The 21,619-nt window shown below is 37.2% G+C and overlaps 1 protein-coding gene across 2 annotated transcripts in view; it reads left to right on the top strand.

Moving 5' to 3' along the window:
* Positions 1-18,004, top strand: part of reep3b (receptor accessory protein 3b) — a 56,098-nt gene extending 38,094 nt beyond the window's left edge. Inside the window, 5 exon segments of one of the 2 annotated variants that reach the window (NM_200161.1) lie at positions 207-327; positions 2,653-2,766; positions 7,682-7,817; positions 13,139-13,275; positions 17,166-18,004. In NM_200161.1, the coding sequence (NP_956455.1) occupies positions 207-327; positions 2,653-2,766; positions 7,682-7,817; positions 13,139-13,275; positions 17,166-17,246 (589 nt within the window). In that variant the 3' untranslated portion in view covers positions 17,247-18,004. 2 annotated transcript variants of the gene reach the window in all.
* The last annotated feature ends 3,615 nt before the right edge of the window (positions 18,005-21,619 follow it).

A 21,619-nucleotide genomic window follows, 5' to 3' on the forward strand; every position in this document is an offset into this window, starting at 1 on the left:
CCCCAGACCAAGAAATGCAGGGAAGCAATCAGGATTTAATGAAACAAAGTTGCCGTTTTAATTTAGTGTAGCGCAAATTAATTTGTCGGAATACAGCTTTAATGAGTGTAATTATGTCAGATGATTAATCGACTGTAACGTGGGTCCTCTATCTCTCTCTCTCTCTCTATCGCTCTCTCTCTCTCTCTCTCTTCTCTGATCTGAAGGTTTCCCCTTTATTACGAGATCAAGATTGCCTTTGTGATCTGGCTTCTGTCTCCCTACACAAGAGGAGCTAGTGTCATCTACAGAAAAGCCCTTCATCCTTTGCTGTCGTCCAAAGAAAGGGTGAATCTTATCTTTATTTTTGTATTTCTCTTAATTCACTTGTTTTCAAAGATTTTGTTTTCAGTAGGTGTTAAATGGTACGCATTTTCCTGCTGAGCAGTACAATTCAAGTTCAGGCCATTTTGATCTGCCTTGAGCAATTCCATAAAGATATCAACTTGCTGTGACAGAATTAAGGTTTTCACAAAATCAGCGAAGCCCTTTCTAAGTTGTTTGTGTATGCTTGTAATTTACTGTACTGCACAGATACTCCAAAAATGTCTGTCAACGATTTAAAACACTATTATTTGATTTGCAATTTCACATAAGTCGCACCCATAACCAAGCTTTTTCCACATAAATGTGGTATAAGTACAATTAATCATTTTGGTTCAATAGAGAGACAAGTGTTATCCATTTGATTAGCATTACTTTTTTTGGATTGGCAGTTTAATTCACAGAATTTCAGCAAATTGTGTTGTTTACTGCATACTCTGTACCAATGCTGGGTTCCACACAAGTCATCCATGTTGTCCCAACCCAAATAAGTTAGGTTAACTTAATTGTTTTTACAAATATAGTTTCTACTAGTTGTTTGAAACTAAAGTGTGAAGTATGGATGTTTTATTATCATCATTATTATTATTATTATTGTTATTATTATTATTATTGTTATTATTATTATTAATGTTATTATTATTATTATTATTATAATTATTATTATTATTGCCTTTTTATATATGAAATTTATTTTATAGTTTGGTGAGCTCTTCTGTGATGTGAATTTCCCTTTGGGATTAATAAATCTAAACAAACAAACTAATTTAAGTGGATTGAACATAAAACCGTCAAGTTATCCCAAAAAAGAATTGTGAATTGTGTTTATTAGGGATGCAACGATTATAGACTTTGGTTGTACAATTATAGTCTAAGGAAAAATCACTTTTATCCCGATTATCATGCATTTATTAATTACAAAACACTACTAGTTCAATCACAAAATTACATGAAAACTCGTATTTTAAAATGTTATTTATTGCTGATCAGTGACCAAATAATACAACACAAAATAATATTAAAAGCCAGCAATGGTCAATTTCTCTTTGGACTTAAAAATAAGTGAAAATACGTTTTTTGGCATTTAAACATAAATAATAGTTTTACACTAAAAATTAAACTACATAACAATGAATAAAACAATAAAAATAAGAATAAATAAAGAATAGCATTTGTCTAATATAAATCTAAGCTACATGTTAGCTAAGTATTTTCTTTTTAAAGGGTCTAAGGCTGATGAACCTCTGTCTGAAAGGCAATTTTAATCAACTAAATTACAAAATTGTTTGTTATTTTTTCATTTTGTTTTCTTCCTTGTAGTAGAAATGTTTATATTTCATACAAAGTATAAAGTTCATCGGTCAGCTCTCGTCACATGACTTGTGGTGCACTCACAACATTCTTTCAACTAGGTGGCCTAGAAAGCGTGAGTGCGTCATAAGGCGTCCGCACCCTGTGTGCACAAGAACTTGACTCGCGCTGCGCCTGGAACTCTAAACTAGCACACAGTTTAGTTCCATGCAGAAACGCGGTGTTGAAAAACCTTAAAATAATTAACGTGACGAATTAAATCATTTGTGACTAATTAAACACGTTTAATAGTGAAATCGGTTCATTGTTGCATCCTTAGTACTGTTACACCCTTATTATTCAGTATAATTGCGAATGAAATGAGATGATCTATTAAATGCATAGCCTTTGTTAATAATCATCGATTAGGAGTTGATTAGGGGCTGATCACATCGAATGCGCATTAACGTTTCTTAAACGCAAGGTGTACCGCACTGCCTTTTTTGTTGACAAGAAAAAAAGAAGCACGGTGCGATTTATGCCGCTAGGCTGGGTATTGTGTGAGTGTTGCTGTTGATATTAATATAATTTTATATTTAATAATATTGTGATATTCAAGATTTGTAAAATCTGACAGTTCTGGACAACTCAAAACGGCAACCACAACTCTCCTCCATCTTTAAAAATCTCTGTTGTTGTCTTGACAACACAAACAATGCTTTCATTTGATTGGAAAATGAAAAAGACGTGAGGTACGTAACACGCGTTTTCTGCTCAGAGTTGAATTTTTTTGAACCCTGAGCGCAACACGTGCAAGGGCTAAAATGCTAGGTGTGATCAGCCCCTTTGGAGAGCATGCCATGTTCTTTTTTTTTTTTTTAAAGGAAAAAAACAGTGGTCTAGTACCACCTTTCCTTATTTTGCAAATATGGTTTATATTTTATTATTTGATGATGTTTTTTTTTTTGAGTTCTCAATCTTGTCCTAATGTTTTTGAAGGAAATTGACGACTACATAGTCCAAGCCAAAGAGCGCAGCTATGAGACTATGGTGAACTTCGGCAAACAGGGCCTGACCATCGCTGCAACTGCTGCTGTGTCTGCTGCTGTCAAGGCAAGTGTTTGTGTGTGAGTTGAAGATGGACAAACGGAATAAGTTAAAGCTCCTAGAAACAGTCCATTTATATTTGCCTCTGATATATTTAATCTGGGTTATTGAAAGTCATGTTATTTAAAAAACAAGCAAACAAAAGTATTTCTCTTCATGGTCTTTCATCATGATGTAATAACTTAATCTTCGTCTAAAACTGTTAACCGATTGCCAAATAGATTTATATTTCTTTTTTTAATGCCAACACTGTCAGTAACACAGCCTTTTTTATGTCTTGCTAATATTGAGCACAGGAAAGTAATGTGTTTGACATTAGTGTAAAAAGGTTATTTCAATACTGCATGTTTAAGCCTTGGAATAAAAGCTTTATCAGCTTTACTCTGCTTTACAGCTGTTTAAAAGCGGATGTCAATGTTCTTTGAGAGGGTATAGTCCTCCGTAATCTTTTGCAAAATTGCTCCAAGGTCTGCCATTATTAATTTGAAATGTTTACATTTTATATCTTTTTTCATGGATAAAGATCATCTTATGTTTTTTGTGGTAATATTTATTACATTAATACTTTTATTCAGTTTGATTGGAAATATCTATAAAAGATATGTATTGTGGCCAATATCTTGCCACCATTAAAATTAGACCACAGAACGCTGTAAAGAAAAAAACATTTCATGACCTGGTAGTTGTTATATTATTGTTTTTCATTAATAGTAATAATGTTTCCTGTGCAAAGAGAAGGAGAAATGACTGCTAAAAATATATAAATTAAATAAAACATTATATTGCTGCTTTAAAAATTTTGTTACTTCTCACAACTTGATCACTTAAAATAACATAAAAAAATACAAAAATGTATTAAAACAATAAATTAATTGTCATTTCTCACAATTTGAACATTTTAAATAATTAGTTTAATAAAAATAAACCTGGGCAACGCAGTGGCACAGTAGGTAGTGGCGGTTCATAACGCTGTGGCGACCAGAGATTAATAAAGGGACTAAGCCGAAAAGAAAATTAATGAATGAAAAATAAACCTAAAAAATTTATTAAAACAATAAATTGCTGTTTTAAAATTGTAATTTCTCTCAATTTGACCAATTTAAGTAATTTATTTAATAAGAAAAAATACATTTAGTTTATTTTTCTTTTCTTACATTTTGACATTTTAAATAATTATTTAATAAAAAATATTTACTTAAAAGATTTAATTAGTACATTAAATTGCTGTTTTAAAATTGTCATTTTTCAATCTGACCACTTTAAATAATTAATTTAGTAAAAAATTAACCTAAAAAATAAATAAAACATTAAATTGCTGTCACTTCTCATAAATTGACTACTTTAATTAGTTTCATTACAAAAACAAAAAATATTAAAAGATTTAATTACTATTTAAAATAGTCCTTTCTCACAATTTGACATTTAAATTATCAATTTTACAAAAAAAAAAAAAAAAAAAAAGCTTAAAGATAATGTTAGTGTACATCCCATTTTAAAAGTAAATTTTTTACAAATGTTGTCTCGTTTTAACCACTCTTAGCCTCTTTCCTTTTCCCTCCCTTCTATGCAACAAAAAGCATAAGTGCGTTGGCTCAAACCTGCAGTACCAGCAATAAATGACATACTAATGAATTCTTTTTCAAGCAAAGGTCACCGTTCCTTTGTGAAACTAACCCAAGGCCATTAGTATTAGTGCAGTAGTAAATGTAATCGTCCTGATTTTCTAATCAGAAGCAGAACATGCTCAACAGTGTTCCAGTTTTCATTTGGCACTGCCCTGCCCGGAGGATGCCATCAATGAAAGATGTCGCTAAATTGAAGTCATTGAGCTTTTGAAAGAACTTGTCAATCTTTATTCTTGGACACTATTCTTTTCCCATCATACCTCCTTTTATACTCTTTTTGGCAGGTTTTCATCTTGTTTGTGAAGTTCTATCTTTGGTGATTGATCTTTTTGTTACCTTATACTGACATGTACTGCCCTATCGGAATACTGCAGCCCTGCTCTCTCCAGTGCAGGTAAATCCATAGAGCGTCTACAGCATGTGGAAAAGCTTGATCATTTAACATACTTTAACTCATGATTTCCTTTCTCCATTTTCTAAATTGCGTTGACTCAAATATTGTGATGAGCACTAAGTTAGAATTATACTAAAACATTGGCTGCGCCTGAAAGCTTGAAGGCTCCATTTTAAGACAGGGAATCATCAAGGTATGTCCAAATCCAAATTCTCCTACACTTCCTAGATCAGGACGGGAGATATTTACTGATTGATTTTTAAAGGCAGCATAGATGTGTCCTTTGCAGCTTATGGTGTCCCACAATCCTGTGAATTATATTTCTCACATTTGATCTTAAAAAAAAAAGTAAACCTAGCATATTCTTCCATTTTCTATAGCATTTCAAGCGAGTAGTTACTATTGTAGTAAGCAAATATTCCCTTACTTATCACCAAAGCTCTCTCTATTTAGTTGTACATAATTAAACGTTATGCGCTCTCTGAGGTTTGTCTGAAATGCCTTTTACGAGGTAAACCTCGTGCTCCAGAGTCACTCACTGCCTGTTAAGGGAGCTAAGCAACAAGTCCATTGCCTAAGCTTTCGGGTGGAGCTAATGTGCTAAAAAGTTTCTTTCCAAGGAATGTTTTTATTTTGATTTGATATTTTGTTCATGTAAGCTCTCTTCCAAATCCAAGTTATTAATTAAAGGGCACCTATGGTAAAAAATCTACTTTTCAAGCTGTTTGGACAGACATATGTGTAGGTATAATGTATAGAGCGTCATACTGGGGTGATATAAACACACCTAGTCCTATTTTTTTTATTTATTTAACAACATAAAAACAGTGGACCAATTGGTGCGGTTTACGGACCGACCGCAACTTGATGTAGGAGTGCAGTCCTCCCGCCCACTGAATTGATTGACAGCTGCGTATTAACATGTCCTGGTAGTCACATGCATAATCATATCGACAAGACAGGACCTGCGCAAAGCCACCGGAAATAAAAGGTCTGTTCAGTTTGCTAGGATCATCAATCATCATCAAATGTGATCAAGAGTGAGTTTTACAAGTTTAAGATGTTTTAAAACAGTGCACGTGTATAATGAGTTACAATGATTTACCTCAGATTTACTTTATCAGCACAGCCGCGTGTCAATTATAAAAGAAGACGATTCAATCCCGGTTTGTGAACGTTAAATCAAGTTTATTTTGTACATTAACATAACAGATATCCATTCACCAGAGGAGATTAATGTGTATCCTGTCACAATTGCGTGCAAAACAGTGCAAAGCTAAATATGCTCTGTCTGTCTGTCTGTATCTGTGTGTGTGCACGTGAACTTTGTAACGACATTGTTTGTGACTCATCGTTGCAACTCCACAACAAATGCATCAAATACTCATCAGTAAAGTTCTGTCTTACTGTAGTATTTCTCACAAACGCTACGTGAGATCTCCTTCTTTTAAGTCTGTGTTGTTGTCTGACGCAGCCGAGGGAGGAGATTAAGGCACGCAAAAAGGCACGTAGAAACGGTGGGCGGGGAGAACTAGCCTTAAAGGCGCAGTACTACAAAACCGTCACCTGGTGCAATAATGTATAAAATAGAAACTTATAAAAGGTATAATAAAAAATCCGATGTGTGTTTTGAGCTGAAACTTTACAGACACATTCTGGAGACACAAAAGACTCATATTAAATCTGAAAAAAGGGGTAACCTTGGTGCCCTTTAAATAAACCAACTAATTTTAGCTGCCTATATTGTGGTCAATTTAACAGAAGAAAACCAGCCGTTTTAATAGTGTAGCAATAAATAGAGCACACTTTTACTTTGTGGAAGGAATGTGGCTCAATTTATGTGAACAATAGCAAGGATTTCTATTGAGATACAGCAGGAAAAATAAGTATTGAGTGTGTCTTGAGCGCACTGGCGCCGTTGTCCTGTGGCTACCGTTGCATCATCCAAGTCAATGCTGCACACTGGTGGTGGTGTGGAGAGACCCCCCCCCATGGTTGTGAAGTGCTTTGGGTGTATGGCCATACACGATAAATGCACTATATACATATACATTATTTACTTACTAACATCCCTAATTTGTACAATAGTCAATATTTGAATTGGATCATCACCTTTCATGAAAGTTTTCCTAAAACTATTGAACAATCATCCTTGTCCTTGGACAATTTTGAAAAACAATTTTGATTCGCTTCCAATGCTGACTATTGGTTTACATATATATTAAAGTACTGTGCGCAAAAACAATTCAAAGCACATTTGGGAGCTGCTCATACATCATTTCTATAGTTAGAAGACAGAAAAATATCTACAGTTACAAGGTTTAACAATAATTACAGTTATATTATTCATTTATTTTCCTTCGGCTTAGTCCCTGATCCATCAGGACTTGCCACAGTGCAACAAACCGCCAACTACAGTTATATTGTTTTTGGCTTAGTAAATTAAGATGTAAACTATTGATATTTTTCATATAGAGAAACAATCCCAACCCCCTACTTCCTGTGCCTTTGATATCAATTCACATTATACATTTAAATAGCACCCCAATCTGCATTCTTATTCAGTTCGAATACATACACAAGTGATACAAATACCATAGCTAAATTAGCACCTTGTTTCTGTACCCAATCATTAAAGTTTGATTTAAAAATGAACTGCTGAGATGCTAATTCCAATCCTACTGCAATTAAAAAAGTCCCACGACGAGATTGATTTGTTTCAGAGGTGGTTCGACAGGGTCGTTTACTAGGTAACAGGTCACTTGGAACAGAGCCAAATCTTTTCAGCACCTATTCATCCATGCATGCATGTGGTGATGGTATCATCATGGATGTTCATGCAGTCTGTGTGTTGTCAGCTCTGACATGTTTATCGTAACCGAGGGCTGTTTTGTTTCTACAGGGTCAAGGTGCCATCACAGAGAAGCTAAGGAGCTTCAGCATGCACGACCTTACCCAGATCCCACAAGACGACGGCTATTCGTCATACGCCTCCAACCCAGCCAGAAGAGCCATCATGGACCAGCCCGATGGAGCTGGTAAGTGTTACCTCTCAGATTAATTATTAACACACCATCCTTTGTTTCCTTTCGCTCTGTTGTTTCTCAGCTGTGTCCACAACAGAAGGCAGATGCCTCGCTCTCCCTATTCATTCACTAACTTGACAGACGGCATTTTTTTTATGAAGCTGCTGTTCCAGACAGGGTTATTATACTTAATTGGAGAAAAAAAAATGAAAGTTTTGAGGTTGAAATCATATTTGCGAGCTAAAAACAAAAAAAAGTTAATAAAAATACAAGAAAAATAACTAAAAGAAAACAACTTAAACATTTGAAAAATAAAATAAAACAATGCAAGTGACAGAAACACGCAACAAGATGACAAAACACTGTGGCGTTTAATTAGTGGTTGACCCAAATAATGACCAGGGCTTTTATTTTGACAGTGGTGAGAATGCAGATTTGGATGTAAACAGTCCCTTTATCCAACTATGCTGTGCCAAAGAGCTTAGAATGACCAAGAGGCGACACTCAATAGAACGTTTCATTGCAACAGCAGCGCCCAGCAACAGTGCCAGATTCTGCCATTTTGGAGTGAAAGCAGTTGGCTGTCCATTGGATCTTATTGCTGTCGCGAAAGCTGAGATACAACCTGAAAGACGACAATACAACACTTACTATGACAATCATCAGCACTTTTAATAGTTTATTTTACAGACTTATAATATGCTGTTGTTCTATTGGAGTTTTCTTTCCAAAATCTAGTGGCTGTTTCCCAAATTGCACTAGAATGTCGCCTCTTGGTGATTCTATGCTCTTTGGCTGTGCTGTGACATTCATGTCATAATAATTGTGTATACAGTTTTTTCCTCTTCTTCATGATCTCAGAAATTTTGTTGCATTTAAATGGCTACATTATATATATATATATATATATATATATATATATATATGGATGGATGGATGGATGGATGGATAGATAGATATGTATGGATATCTGTATTAGGGGCTGAACGACTACAGATTTTTGGAATTTCATAGAATTTACATAGAAACAAACCTATATATAAATATAAATAAACATGTTCTCAAATGTATACATGACTGTGTGTGTATATATATATATATATATATATATATATATATATATATATATATATATATATATATAAATAATCAATATACACAATACGCAAAAGTATATTATTAAAAAAAACAACTTTTATTTTGGATGTGATTCCTCACGATTAATCTTAGCCCAGCACTAATATATTTGTTTACTTCCCATGTGTTTATGTTTAAAAACGTTTTTGCATCATGCTTTATTTCATTGTTATGCATGTTATTTACTTTATAAAATGTTATCATCTGACATAAAAAAAAAAAAATCCATCATTCACTACTTTTAACATGTTGTAACTCCACGTCTAATGATTCCAAACAAATTCAAGCGAGATTTAGAGGCAATCACACAAATATTTAATCATGACAATGCTTCATAACCAGTAGTAAGCCAATAACAAGATGAAACGATGGATGTTTATGAAATAACTGCTCTATCAGACGCCATGTTTATTCTTTCAGCCATCTGCCGCTCTGACTCTTTGCACATCATAGAGAGTGAAGAATACATCCAACGCTGCCTTCATAAACCAGATGAAACCTTAGTAGACAGTGCGTTATGCAAACAGAGAATTTGGGTGCACTTTTATATCGCCTGCGAAGGCAGCGTGTCGAGGTTTCATACAAAGCTTTTGTGTTCCAGCAAACCAGCTAGCGGGAGCCGAGAAGGCATCTGTAAAGATGTTCAGTAGCGTGAGTAAAGCCATAGAGCTTTCATAATGATATCTCAACCAAATCTCACACGCTTCTGGAAAGCACCGCCGCGCTAACCGGTTTTGGAGCAAATGGAATGGATTTGGTGTTTGTCTCAAGCACAGAAGGGTAATAAGTAATAGTGGCACGTTCCTAGCATGAAAGGTCTAGTGCCGCTTTGTGAGAAGATGAAGAAGAGGAAAAAACAGCTCAGGGAGCCTCTGAGCAGAATACCTAATGTGCTTCTATCTCGGTATGCTAATGCGCCCGCCGCGTTTGAAATTCCGCCGGCATCCAGGTCATTTTCATCTCGTCTGCAATGAAGCCATCAGAAAGCCAGCTCTTCCAAAATGGCATTCCCTTCCACAGGCTCAAAGCCAAGGTGAAAGATCCCGACTGATCAAACGAGCTGCTAATTGCGGTTTGAATTTAAAAACGGGATGTAGCCTATAAAGAGAGGGGCTCGAGTGTGTTATTTATTCGCCCATCCTTTAATGTGGGGCTTTGCTTTCTTTCCAAAGAAACAAGAGGTCAGCTTTGAATGACAGGCATGATATAAAACACGCCTGTGTATATTTTTATGCTCCACTGCCAGTCATATTCATACAAGTGGTAAGGAGGGGGGGGGTCTGATATTTGAGTAGAGCTGTGCTTTTGAATGCATGTGTTCGCAATTGTTGCGCTAGCAGTATGAATTAAGGGAACATTGTGAGTACTGCAATGATTTTAACAGACTTGCTTTTACACAACCAAAAGTTAGAAATAATTATTATTTGTTTACATTTTGACAAAGTTAGGTTATGTTCACAATTTTTATTTGACAAGAAATTTTGTAATAATTAAGGTCCAATAACATCATGCACACTAAATAAATGAATGAATAAATAAATAAATGCATCCACCCTGACAAATGTTAAATATTTATTTATTTTTGTTAATGCTTTTTTTATCTGCAATGCCCTCTTGTAATCAGCAGATGTCAGTGTGCTACTAGATTACCAGGATTACCAGTTTGGGTAATCCATCCATTTTTCATCCATGTATGTATGTATGTATGTATGTATGTATGTATGTATGTATGTGTATGTGTGTGTGTGTGTGTGTGTGTGTGTGTGTGTGTGTGTGTGTGTGTGTGTGTGTGTGTGTGTGTGTGTRTATGTATATATATATATATATATATATATATATATATATATATATATATATATATATATATATATGTATATGTGTGTGTTTGTGTAGGTATATATATATATATATATATATATATATATATATATATATATATATATATATATATATATATATATATATATATAAACCAAAAATGTCTAAAAACAGGTTCTTATTTACTACCTAATAACCTTATCATTACCTATAAAATGAAACTTCAGACACTAATCAGAGGAGATTGGTAGAAAATGTTCATTTACAAGAAGTTTGATGGATTTGGAGGGGTTTGCATCTGAACTCAAATTTTATTCATGTCACCTCTAAAAATATTTCTATCCTTATGTCATTGACTGCGGCAGCTAACACTCTAAAGAAAATAACAAAGACCTGCCAGCTGCTTCTTTATATATGTCAGCTTTTAAAGCTCTTTCTGCTTGGCTTGCACAAGGTTTTAACAGAACTAGAATAGTTCTAGAATAGGAAAATTAATTGCATACTTTCACAAATCCCAAGGAAGTTGTTATATTTCGGTAATTGAAAACAGACGTGGGTGTGGAAACAAACAAAGAAAAGCTTTGCCACTGGTCTCCATATCTATTCTGCCCCCTTATGGCGAAACTGAGTACTTCATACAGAGGACAGAATTCACCCTGCAGTTTTGTGGAGTGCTGTATGGTCTTGTTATGGCCTGTCTTTTGGTGGCATCATCCGTGTGATGGAGTGTGCCGTGACTCTGCTCTGGCTGGATATGCTGTTGGGCGTCCTGGCACAGGCTGGCTCTGCCTAGCTCCCAGCGCTACCCAGGGAGCCCAGAGGTGATGGTGCCAGGAGCGGCCTGAACCCGGCAGCTGCTCTTTCTCTTTCTCTCTTCCCCCCCGCTTGTCCTTTCTCCACGGCCCAAATCACATTCCCACCCTTCTCAATAATCTAGATCAGCGGTTCTGCACTGGTCAGTCGTGAGGCAAAAATAAGTTGAATCATTTTGTGGACAGGGCAGACCAGTGCTAATTACAGAGCAATAAACAAATGATTATGCACAATTAAAAAGGGACCTATTATGGCCCTATTTACAAGATGTAAATTAAGTCTCCGATCTCCCTAGAGTCTGTAAGTGAAGTTTTAGCTCAAAATACCCAACAAATATTTTTTATGACTTTTTGAAACTGCCCTTTTAGGCCTTGATCCAAAATGTGCCGTTTTAACGACTGTTGCTTTAAATTTAAATGAGGTTATGCTCTCAACTTGCTTTTTAAAAGGGGCGGAGCTACAAATGCCTGGGTGTCAGCATAGTGGCAGATTCAAAATCAAGACTACTGTTCTATGCTAATGAAGGAGAGATTGTAACCAATATAAGGAAGAAGGAGAATTTCAATCAAAGTGTTTTTCCAGACTGTTTTCATGAAGTGTGATTATAAAAATATATATTTAATACATTTTTATCAATAGAAGCTGGCTATATTCACAGACTGTTCCCACACAGTTGTGTTAAAACCCCTTATAAGTTTTATTTTTGCATAATAGCTCCTCTTTAAATGCTTGAGCAGATTATTATGTGCAGTGATGTGATATAATGTTTTTTGTGATTATATTTTTATTGATTTTACATGTGAGTGGTCACAGCATCTTTACAATTTTCTTTCCAATAAACAAAACAAGATCCACTCCTCAACCCTCCCCCATCCCGTAGCAGTGCCAAAGTTCATGCCATCCCACAAATAGCATTGCAATCAAGACAAATAACTAACAGAAGATATATACATACATATAAACATAAGATACACATATCTTAAACAGACACATGATAAATACAGGGAATATGTACAGTCTATAATATTATAGAAAATAATACACATATACATGCATGTGTATATGTATCTGCCCATACATATGCATATCTGTACACACACATACATGTATATATATACATCCATACATACATAGTAATGCACTAATAAAAGTTAGGAGAAAACCACACAGACTATCAAAGATTTAAAGATTCAGGTTGTTGCACATTAATTTCTATTATCCATGAGTCTTTCTGCCAGTTTGTCGGCAGTTGCTTTTCATGCTTGTTGAGGCTGTTGATATAATGTTTTTAAATGATCAAATATGCTGCTCAATTTGCAAAAAAAAAAAAAAAAAAAAAAAAAAGAAAAAGGTTATTTAGTGTGTATGAACCCAGCTAGATTACCCCTAAGTTGAGATTAACTTGCTAAAATGCAAGTAGAGACAAATCTGTGTTTTAGGTATTGTTATCTTTATTACTTGGTATCACGCAAACAAGAAAATGACTGAACATATGAAATTGTTTTACAATCAGCCATTTTTGATCTTGTTTTATTTCTTGTTGTGTGTGTGTGTTTTTTTTGTAGAGTATTATCATGGTGATGATGATGACCGGAGTGATGACGACAGTAAGCCGGTGTTCTCAGAAGATGAAGCCGTGTCTCATCATGGACTCCGACGATCACAGAGTGTTAAAGTCACTCGCTCAAAACTCCGCAGAGATGTAAGTCTACCAAATCCACTTTGCACTGATTTAATAAACATTGTTTTGAGACAATAATAATAATAGTAATAATAATAATCTTAATTTGTGTCCTGTGTATTTGTTTCCCACATAGATAAAATAATTAAATAATACATTCCACTAATTCGATACTCTAAAAGACAAAAACAAAACAGCTCGACCAAAATACATTTTACGAAGTGAAATAATACAATTCTCTAGTTACTCTGATTTTAGCAGATTTTACCCTCTGGGATCTGCAATTGCGTTCTTCTTCTGCTAACGCTAAAAAGAACTTAAATTACACTTTCAGTTTTGATAGTACAGATAAGAGCAATACATCAATCGAATCTGTTGGGTGTCTACTTTTTTGTGTACACTCACAATAACAACAAAGTGTGTGCTTCTTTCTTTTCTCTCTCCGCGAAATATATTTAGAAACTCGTCAGTAAAATATACTGAAACTCACGAAAACAAAACACACAGGGATGAGATGTATATCTATAGAAAGCTTAAAGTGTCTACTTTTAAATGCAGCGAGTGCATGTTGAAAACAAATAATGTTTGATAAAGTAATCAGTATGAAACCAGCACTATGTCTAGTTCACCTCTCAAACACACACATGTTGCTGAGTCTTGTTGTACTGTTAGTGAACATTACGACACATTTTCCTTGCCTTGCCTTCCGTGTTTGAACCTTGCTTTGTTTTGTTTGTTTATTCCTGCCTGCCTTTTTGACTATCTACCTGTTTATCGACCATGATTCGGGCTTGCCTGTATACATCTGTTTGCTCTTGTGGCGACAGTTGCTTGCCTGACCATCCTGTTAATAAACCTGCATTTCGATCCACACTCCTGCAAGTGTGTGTTTGAGAGGTGTATATATAATCTGTGTAATTAGTCCTGAACAGCTTCACCTGTGTCTGTTTGCAATCATGGAGATCTAGGCCACAGATATTTACATTTAGATGTCATCGACCCTGTTATTGTCTATTTGAATAAATGCTTCAATAGAGCCGCCATTTTTGTACATGGTAGTAGGGTTGGGCGATGTCGACCAAAATGGCATCGTACGATGTCTAATATGAAACATTGCGATGGACGATGGCATCGTTCATAACAAATTAATTATTTGTAGCCTACCGTTTTAACTGCCTGACCCGATAAGTTACACACATAGTTACACACAAAGATAAGTTACAAACATAATTATCACCTGTCAATCACTTTTTCCACGGGACTCGTGATTAGGCAGATCGGTGTTGTTATAATAGCGTTGACAAACTTGGTTGGTAAAAAAAGGTGCACAACCAACAAAAACCAGCCCATAGTTTCTGAAGTTTTCTTTTCAATAAAATTACTAAGTAAAAGCATGAAAGCGAAAGATTGAACCAGTCTACTAACCCGCTGACTGCCTGGACCCACTGTCTCGAGCACATGACAGTGTGTGTGTCTCTATGCCTGTGTGTGTGGTCACGTCCTGTGATGTGGGTTTTTAGTGGTACTGTGAAGGAGGGCTCCCCAGAAATGAAAGATGAAATGTGTATTTTTCGCGAGTGGATTTGCAGCGGAGGCGGGGCAGAGTATTGCGATGCCTGCTCAGCATCGTGGTGTCTTTCGGCCATTGGCGATGGATGATGGCATCGTCTATCGGCCTAACATTACAGGGTAATGCTCCTTTGAAATGAAGGCAGGACCAAGCTGTAGTCGAGGACTGTGACCATGTAGAGCCAGAGATATACACATATATCTATGATCAGGAGTTTTCCTGATGGTCATTATGGATTTTTTTTTTTTTTTAAATAACGAAAATGATCATTTTACATTACTTTTCTACATTGATGGATAAATGAGCGCGTGGGCATTGCTGACAGAGCGTGTGTTATTGTGGATGGAAATGTACTGTCCACCCTCCCTGTTAAATTTGATCTAATCCGTGTTCTGAAACACATGTCCTCTCCTGCTTTCACTTCTCATTCTAACAGAGGGAGTGATTCGTTTGTGAATGAATCTCCATTAATAATGACTCGTTCACTTAGCTGACAATAATACAAGTTTATGGCAGCTCAGCATTTCTTATCATATTTCATTTGCATTGTTTGCTTATTTTATTCAACACAACTAGCGTAAACCTGGTATTAAGTGTGAGTTGGTGCTACGTTACCTTATGGTCAATGCAGTAAGTGACTGCATTATCAATATTTAGCACAAAAGTTCGTAACAAACAGAAACGTACAAAACCAAATCTTACCTATGAAATGTTCTGTCTGTGTGCGTTGTTTTCTTTGCTTGCTCATTGCTACACCCACATAGCGCTAAAGTCAAGCATCTTCACGGTGGCACACTGTCTTGACTAGTGTGGTTGAATGACTTTTGTGCTGGGAGCACTGTACAAATGTGACGGCGCAATTGATGCATGTTCAGGGTAGGTATGCGATATCTATGGATCTAGACCAGGGGCCTCATGTACGAAGACTTGCATGGAAATCTTACTAAAACATTGCGTACGCACAAAGCTGTAAATGTGCGTACGCAGAAAAAAATTCAGATGTATGAAACACTGCGTACGCCGAATCTCATGCATATTCTTTTGTACATCTGAATGAACGTGAAACTGAGCGCAACATGCACGAGCACAAAACCCCTCCCTGCCTCCTCCCCCGTATGAATATGCTAATGACTATGCTAATGGCAAAACCCAACGAAAAAGCAATGACAAAATCATGCAAAAAGAGAAACTTTGAACAGAATGTGAAATGGAGGTGCTGCTTTCGGAGGTAGACCGGAGAAAAGCGGTGTTATTTGCAAGTTTGTTCTCCGGAATTAACAACAAAAGAAAAAAATAGAGTGGGAGAGTTTAACTGATGCGGTTAACAGTTGGGTCTGAACATTGTACTGAGTGCATTAAAAAAGGAAATAGTGTGGTTTATATCTGTAAAATGTTGCAATACCCTTATCAGTCTCTGTGGCGCACCTCGTAAGGCACATGTGATCATGTATGGACACGTTCAAGCATAAACTCGGCTCGAATCCAGCGTCTGATGAACTCTTTCTTCTTTTTTTTCCCCGCTACATATTAGATTTTGCCCACTATTTATCACGAGAAAGACAAGTAGGAATCATCAATAAGTTTGTGCATCATATTTTATTTGCACATTTATTGAATGGAAATGTTTCTGATTCACGCATGCAAATTCATCTTCAGATAGTGTCTTTATAGCAATCTGCGTGCAGTAGATAGCTCAGATTACATTGGGTAAACAGGCGACCGCTGCAAATTGTGCTTTAATGTTTAGCTTGTCAACTGTATGGTATGGAAACCTTACATACCTACTAGATGAACCCGTCTCATACAGCTGCCATTGGAAGGCTCAGACACTTTGTAGAGAGGAATTTAACACAACTGCCTCTAGGAGTCGCCAATGGAAATAAAACAGACACGCACAAAAAATGTGCGTACGCCAGCCAGAAAGCTGGCGTGAAGCTGCGCACATTCCCACGTTCAGTTCATTGTTAGTAAATCCAAACGTGAGCGATTCTGAGCGTGAAACCTGGCGTACGCAAAGTTTTTGTGCGTACGCAGCGTTGATACATGAGGCCCCTGGTGTGTGAGTGGTGCATGACTGAATATGTATTTCTTTTGCTGGCAGATTTGTAGTCTGCTACACGATCTGCATGTTTACCAGCGTTCTGCAGAAGCTGGATCGCTGCTGATTGTGACAGATGACATTGCGATGAAATTTCACCATTCTGTTTTGATTGATTACTCGTTACAGTCCTCACCCAATCATATAGCCTAAAGATTATAACCGATTCTTGCTATTCTTTTTGATTTTCTCCATATATGATTTTAATTATGCTTCCATATGCTTGTCATTCTCCAACCACAGGCACGATATGGATCTTTGAAGATCAAAGGGAGAAAAAGACCAGGCATCAACGCCACGACTTACTCCAACATGGAGAGCTGAACTGACTACTGATGTGTGGGAAGGTGTGTCCACTTTATCAGGGTATTCACCTCTCTTCGCAAGGGCTGTGGACTCTATTTCCCAAGTTTTTCCATGAATATACCAGCAGTTCTATTTATTACCAGCAGTTGTGTACATACATTGAGCATCTTGCGCTAGAGTATGGGGTTTGACTGATGGGTGAATTTGTTTGTTATGCATGGCTTTATTTGTCTGGTTTAGATTATCCAGATGCCTTTAGCTTCAGTATTTTAGAAGTGTGTCCTCCTTTTGGATGTGGGTTTTATATTTCTGTTTTCATGAATCTTTTGCTGCCTTTTAGATGATGTGTTTTAAATAGTTTTACAGCTGTAGACTGATTCTTAAACTTGAAAATGATTTGTCAGCATCAGACCAAAAGTGTCTCTTATCAGTGATGGAGAAATGACCAAAGAGAACAAAAGGCAGTGTTTGCGGTAATGTTAAGATGCTTTAATTCCATTTTGTTAAAACAAATCCAATGTTTTCTTTATTGTTGAAGGTATGTGGGTTTAAAGAAACTCCTTTTGCACATTCTTTAAATCCTCGATGTAAGTCCTTCACGTCTGGTCTCAGCGCAGAATGTTCTTTATTTGGGAGAATGTCTACATTAATGAAACACCTCTGCTGTGTGTGTGAGAGTGTGTGTGCAGGTGATGCTGTGCTGTCGTGTGACTGGATGTGTCATTTAAAATACATGCAATAATATGAATAAAGACAGAATGTTGTGATGAGTCTTATGTATTTGATTGTTTTTGTTTCTTTATTACATAAACAAGTATTATTTATTATATTGATTAGCAGGAAAACATGTCAATATTTTATATTTAGTGCCCATTAGGTGCACTAATAGGTGCATTATTATTAATTTTTAACCTAATTATTATTAGGTTAATAATTTGATGGATGAACGAACAGAAAGATGGTGTGAAAGATGCATAGACAGACTGATGTTCAGATAGATAGACGGATGGGTTGGATGGATAGATGGCCAAAAATCTCCTGAATTCTTCATATATCTTGGAAGATACAAAGGAAAACATCAAGGCCAACACATTCAAAATCTCCCATGAGCATGTGGGAAAAGGTGTTCTGGTCTGCTTGAACAAAGGTTAAACATTTCGAATTCCTAAAGGTATGATTGGTGAAAAAACAACACTCCCCATTACCAAAAGAACACCATACCCCTAGTCATTTGGGGTTGTTTTTTTTTTTCAGCTGAAACCGGGGCCTTAGTCAAGGGGGAGGAAATCATGAACAGACAATATTCAGTGTGCCGCATTCAGTGTAAACGTACAGTTAGCTGGTCACACACCAGAAGCGCCGCTCGGCGACGCGCTGCTCAGCGCCACGCAGCACCATGCATTTTGTGATTCTAGCCATAGGTTTCAATCAGGGTACACACACCGGCGCCCAGTCACGACTCAGGACGCTGTTCATTTATGTGAAGCTGCTTTAAAACAATCTACACTGTAAAAGCGCTATACAAATAAAGCTGAATTGAATTGAATTGTTCATATTTCAGCCGCGCCACAGAGCGCCATCTGATTAGTTTCATGTTAAATATCATACGAATGTGCGCGTCTGGTGTGTGATACTTTAAACTGTCATGTGCGCTACATTTCACGGCACCTTGCGGAGTTTCTGGTGTGCGACCTGCTTTAGGGTGTGCGTCTATCTGTCATGCATGGCACATGTTGAATTTGTTGATATTTGCCCATTTTTCTTGCTCCAAATCTGTCAGATTTCGGGGGCTTCTCCTCTGCACAGCTCTCTTCAGATCCCTCCACAGATTATCAATTGGATTCAGGTCTGGGCTCTGGCTGGGCCATTACGAAACAAAAATCTTCTTCAATTGTTGATTTAGAGGCGAGGCAGTGGTGCAGTAGGTAGTGCTGTCGCCTCACAGTTAAGCCTGATTTAAACTCCTGCATAAGGTGACCGGCGTAACCCACGGCGCAGGCAACGCGCGTGGCTGTGCATTTATACTTCTGCGCGCTGTCTCTGTTGGTCTGCATTAACACTTCCGAAACGCTAGTGGGCAGTGAGGTGTAAATGTTCCTCTGTGTCGAGTTTCTTCGCTACTTTTTTGCATTTCCTGAACACTTCCGGGATGTACAAGTGACTTAAACTCGCTCATTTTGAGGCAGGAACCGGCGGACGTGCAACAACTTTAACTATGAGGTAAACACAAAACAAAACTTTCCATCCGGAGCTCCTTCACGGTACTCCACACTTGTAAACAATCGCTCGCGCGGCTCTCGGTCCCGCCCAGACGCGTCAGCGCTACCAAGCCAACCAATCACAGAGCTTACGCTACGCGTCGTTGCGACGTGTAGTTACATTTTTTGAGAGGTGCACGTCAGTGACGGCGATGGCCACGGCGAAGGGCTATGCGTCAGCGCCGTAGCATACGCCGGTGTTTGACCTAGAAGTATAAATCAGCTTTAAGTAGGTCGCTGGTTCGAACCTCGGCTCAGTTGGCGTTTCTGTGTGGAGTTTGCATGTTCTCCCTGCCTTCGCGTGGGTTTCCTCCGGGTGCTCCGGTTTCCCCCACAGTCCAAAGACATGTAGTACAGGTAAATCGGGTAGGCTAAATTGTTTATAGTGTATGAGTGTGTGTGAATGAGTGTGTATAGGTTTCCTAGTGATGGGTTGTGGCTGGAAGGGCATCCGCTGCGTAAAAACTTGCTGGATAAGTTGGCGGTTCATTCCGCTGTGGTGACCCCGGATTAATAAAGGGACTAAGCCGACAAGAAAATGAATGAATGAATGAATGTTGATTTAGATGTGTGCTTTGGGTTGTTGCCTTGCTAAAAGATTCCTTGCAGAAGCCTAAAGGTTTACAGTTTTGACTGGTATTTGGAACTGTTCATGATTTCCTTCCCCTTGACTAAAGCCCCGGTTTCAGCTGAGGAAAAACAACCCCTCACTGTACATGTGTTTGGTAAATTTGTACAATTCAGCATACTAGCCTACTTGTTGAAGTTGTTTAAGATGACACTGACTGATGACATATATTAATAATGAATGAGTAGGTGTGCGCAGACATCTGACTCTCATATATCCTCAAGCAGGACAGGCATTAGTTCAGGACAGATGTTGCGTTGCTCTTGTGGAAAAATGTGCGCTCTTGTGACTGTTAATGAAGGGTTTTCAGATCCAGAGCAGAAGAGGAGACCGCAGAGGAGAGAAGATTTCTGAAGCATCCATCAAACACACTTCATTACACCTTCATTATCTTATCATATGATATTTCTTCCATCCAGGAGCTCATGTGTAGGCTACTTAATGCTTAAAGTTCGTGACTCTAATATGTTATTGAAGCAAATAATATAAACAGTAATTACTGTGGTACAGTAATTGTATTGTTGCATAATATAAATTATCGTTAACTTCCAATCGCAGCTCAATCTCTTCTAGGCTTTACCCAAATAATAACAACATTCATACACTCTATCGTGAAGAAAGCCTGAAGTTTAACCTGCCACAGGAGCTGCTCGTGCAGTTCTACTCAGCTGTCATCCAATCCATCCTCTGCACTTCAATCACCGTCTGGTTTGTCTTAGCTGCATTTAACTGAGCTCCGTAGACTACAGCGAATAGTCCAGACTGCTGAACAAATCACTGGCTCGACACTTCCTACACTTCAAGAACTGTACTCTTCCAGCGTGAGCAAAAGGACTTGCAAAATCACTCTGGACACCTCGCACCCAGCACACTACCTGTTCGAACTGTTACCGTCTGGTCGGCGCTTCAGAGCACCAAGCACAAAAACAGCCAGACACAGGAAAAGTTTCGTTCCTCAGGCCATCTACCTCATGAACAGTTAAATATCCCCCAACTGTGCAATAAATATATGCAATAATTTCTCCTACGCTCTTGTACACAGCACTTTATATCAATATACAATGGAATACTCTCTACATTCGCATTTGTGTATTTATAACAAATCTGTACATACAAGTCAACATCCAGATATTTTGACTAACTGCATCTCTATTTAATGTTTATCATCTTTTTTTCTCATATTTATTTTTTTGTTGACACTTTATGTACACTGGAAGCTTCTGTAGCCAAAACATTCCTTGTGTGTGTGAAGCACACTTGGCAATAAAACTGATTCTGATTCTGATAATACAAATGTTAAACACTGTTATCCCTAATTTTATCTTTTAAAATGTGGTGGTCTCCACTTTTTACTAACTTGTGAGGATTTTAAGTGTTGTAAATTTCCTATAAAGATGTCCAATTTTCATTAACCAGCCTTGAATACATGGAAACTGATTTATAAGCAAAACTCCCCCCCACTCATGTATTATCTGCAACAACCAGTATATTTTATTCAAAAACAA

Source organism: Danio rerio, chromosome 12, assembly GCF_049306965.1.
Source record: "Danio rerio strain Tuebingen ecotype United States chromosome 12, GRCz12tu, whole genome shotgun sequence".
NCBI lineage: Eukaryota > Metazoa > Chordata > Actinopteri > Cypriniformes > Danionidae > Danio > Danio rerio.